Source organism: Entamoeba dispar, genomic scaffold (genome assembly GCF_000209125.1).
Source record: "Entamoeba dispar SAW760 scf_1105229459435 genomic scaffold, whole genome shotgun sequence".
In the NCBI taxonomy this organism is placed as follows: domain Eukaryota; phylum Evosea; order Mastigamoebida; family Endamoebidae; genus Entamoeba; species Entamoeba dispar.
In genome coordinates, this window is record NW_001853691.1 from 1,650 (window position 1) to 3,537 (window position 1,888).

At 23.8% G+C, this 1,888-nt stretch overlaps 2 protein-coding genes across 2 annotated transcripts in view; one reads left to right on the top strand and one right to left on the bottom strand.

Annotated features, from left to right (window-relative positions):
- EDI_072590 (uncharacterized protein) overlaps positions 1-128 on the bottom strand; it is a gene marked incomplete at both ends in the record, with an annotated part of 1,362 nt that extends 1,234 nt beyond the window's left edge. Inside the window, one exon of the mRNA XM_001735803.1 lies at positions 125-128. Within this exon, the coding sequence (XP_001735855.1) occupies positions 125-128 (4 nt within the window). The remainder of the gene's footprint in view (positions 1-124) is intronic.
- Positions 129-227: 99 nt separating this feature from the next.
- Positions 228-1,888, top strand: part of EDI_072700 (cullin-1, putative) — a gene marked incomplete at both ends in the record, with an annotated part of 1,782 nt that continues 121 nt past the window's right edge. The window contains one exon of the mRNA XM_001733258.1: positions 228-1,888. This exon is cut by the window's right edge and continues 121 nt beyond it. Coding sequence (XP_001733310.1) covers positions 228-1,888 — 1,661 coding nt within the window.

A 1,888-nucleotide genomic window follows, 5' to 3' on the forward strand; every position in this document is an offset into this window, starting at 1 on the left:
GCGTTGAAAGAAATGAAATACAGAGGTGTAGAATAATTTCAATTTAGTGAATACATATATCAAATCCAGAGAAAGGCAAGATTAATAATCTTATATTCAGATGTTAGTAAAATCGTTAAAACACTCATTGAACTTTTTATTCAAAAGGAGAACATATTCATGAATTAATTGGTTGGATTAAAGATGTTAAGAAACAATTTGAGCAAGCACAAGATAATATTAAAGGAATGTTTTGTATATTATCAGACCAAAGAAGGTTAAGAGTTGGTGTTTCATTTGAAAAAGAATTAAAAAAGTGTTGGGGAGAGAGTGTTATTAAAGAACTTGAGAAAACAGATATTCTTGAATGGTTAAAAAAGCAATTAAAAGAGATTAAAGAAACAGAAAAAAATTATCCATTTGCTATTGGAGAATTAATTTATTTTTTAAAAGAAGTAATAAGTTGGCAATTTGGAGAAAAAATAAGAGATAAATTAAATGAATATATCAGAAATGATTTTAACAATGATTTTAATGAAGCAAGACAAAGCGGTCAATACATTGAGAAAATTCATGAGTTGATGAAAAAAGAAAATAAAGTATTACAAACATTATTAAAAGAAGATGAAATTAAATTAAGAAAAGAAATGAATAATAAATTTGTATTTATTGAAGAAGTGATTCATGGATTAAGGAAATATTTTGATGGTTCTGATATTCATGGAATAAAACAAAGTCTTCAATTATTACATCTAGTTTCATTGAAAGAAGATATTGTTGATAGTTTTAAATCTCTTTGTAATAATGGAAGTAAACAATATATTAAAAGATTATTTAATTGTTTTAATGAATTTAATGCAGAAAAAGTATGTGAAACAATAATGTTATTTGATGAAATTCAATCTGATAATATATATGGAGAGTCTATTATAAGTGGATTAAAAGAAGGGATTGCTTCTTCAGATTGTCTTCTTAAAAATGGTGATACTATTCATGTTATAATGACAAAATATGCTTTTCAAATTATAGATAATTTTAATGAAACAAAAATTATTCATTTTATGAAATCACTTATTCTTCTTCCTTCTAGAGATGTTTTTGAGAGTTTATTCTGGAAAACTTTGTATGGAAGAATTGTTTCAGGAAAAATTAAAAGCATTGATACAATAAATGTTTTTGTTAATTATCTTAAACAATATTTTGGTGCTTCTACTATTTCAAGAATATCAAGTCTTATTCAAGACTATATCACTTCATTAGAATTAATTAAACAATTCAAAGAAAAGAATAAACCAAGTATTGAAAACAAAATAAAATTTGATATTATTGTATTTGGATTACCTCAACACGAAATTAGTTCTATTGTTCATTTACCTCCTTCATTGGCTGTTATTTTCCAACCATTTAAACAGTTTTATTTAGAAAAATTTCCAAGTAGAAGAATTAATATTCAACCAGAACATTCATTATGTGTAGTATCATTCAGTTTTAATAATAAAACTTTATTACATTGTACAACTATTCAATATTGTATATTGTATCATTTTCATTCAAAATATGAATGTTGTATTGAAGAATTATCAAAATCAATTGAAAATAGAACTATTTTATTACAAGTGTGTGATAATCTTGTTGCCCATGGATTACTTATTAAAACAGAAGATACTTATAAAATAAATAATAACTATCAACCACAACGTACTGTTACTAATATTACTAAACTTATTAAAACTACACCTCAAATGAAAATAATTGATATTAACGAAGATGTAGAACAAAAACGTTCAATTCAATTACAATGTTCAATTATTAAAATAATGAAAAGAGAAAAACAACAACTTATATCAAATTTAATAAACGAAGTTGTTATTGAAGTTTCAAATTCATTTACCCCCACGATATTAATGAT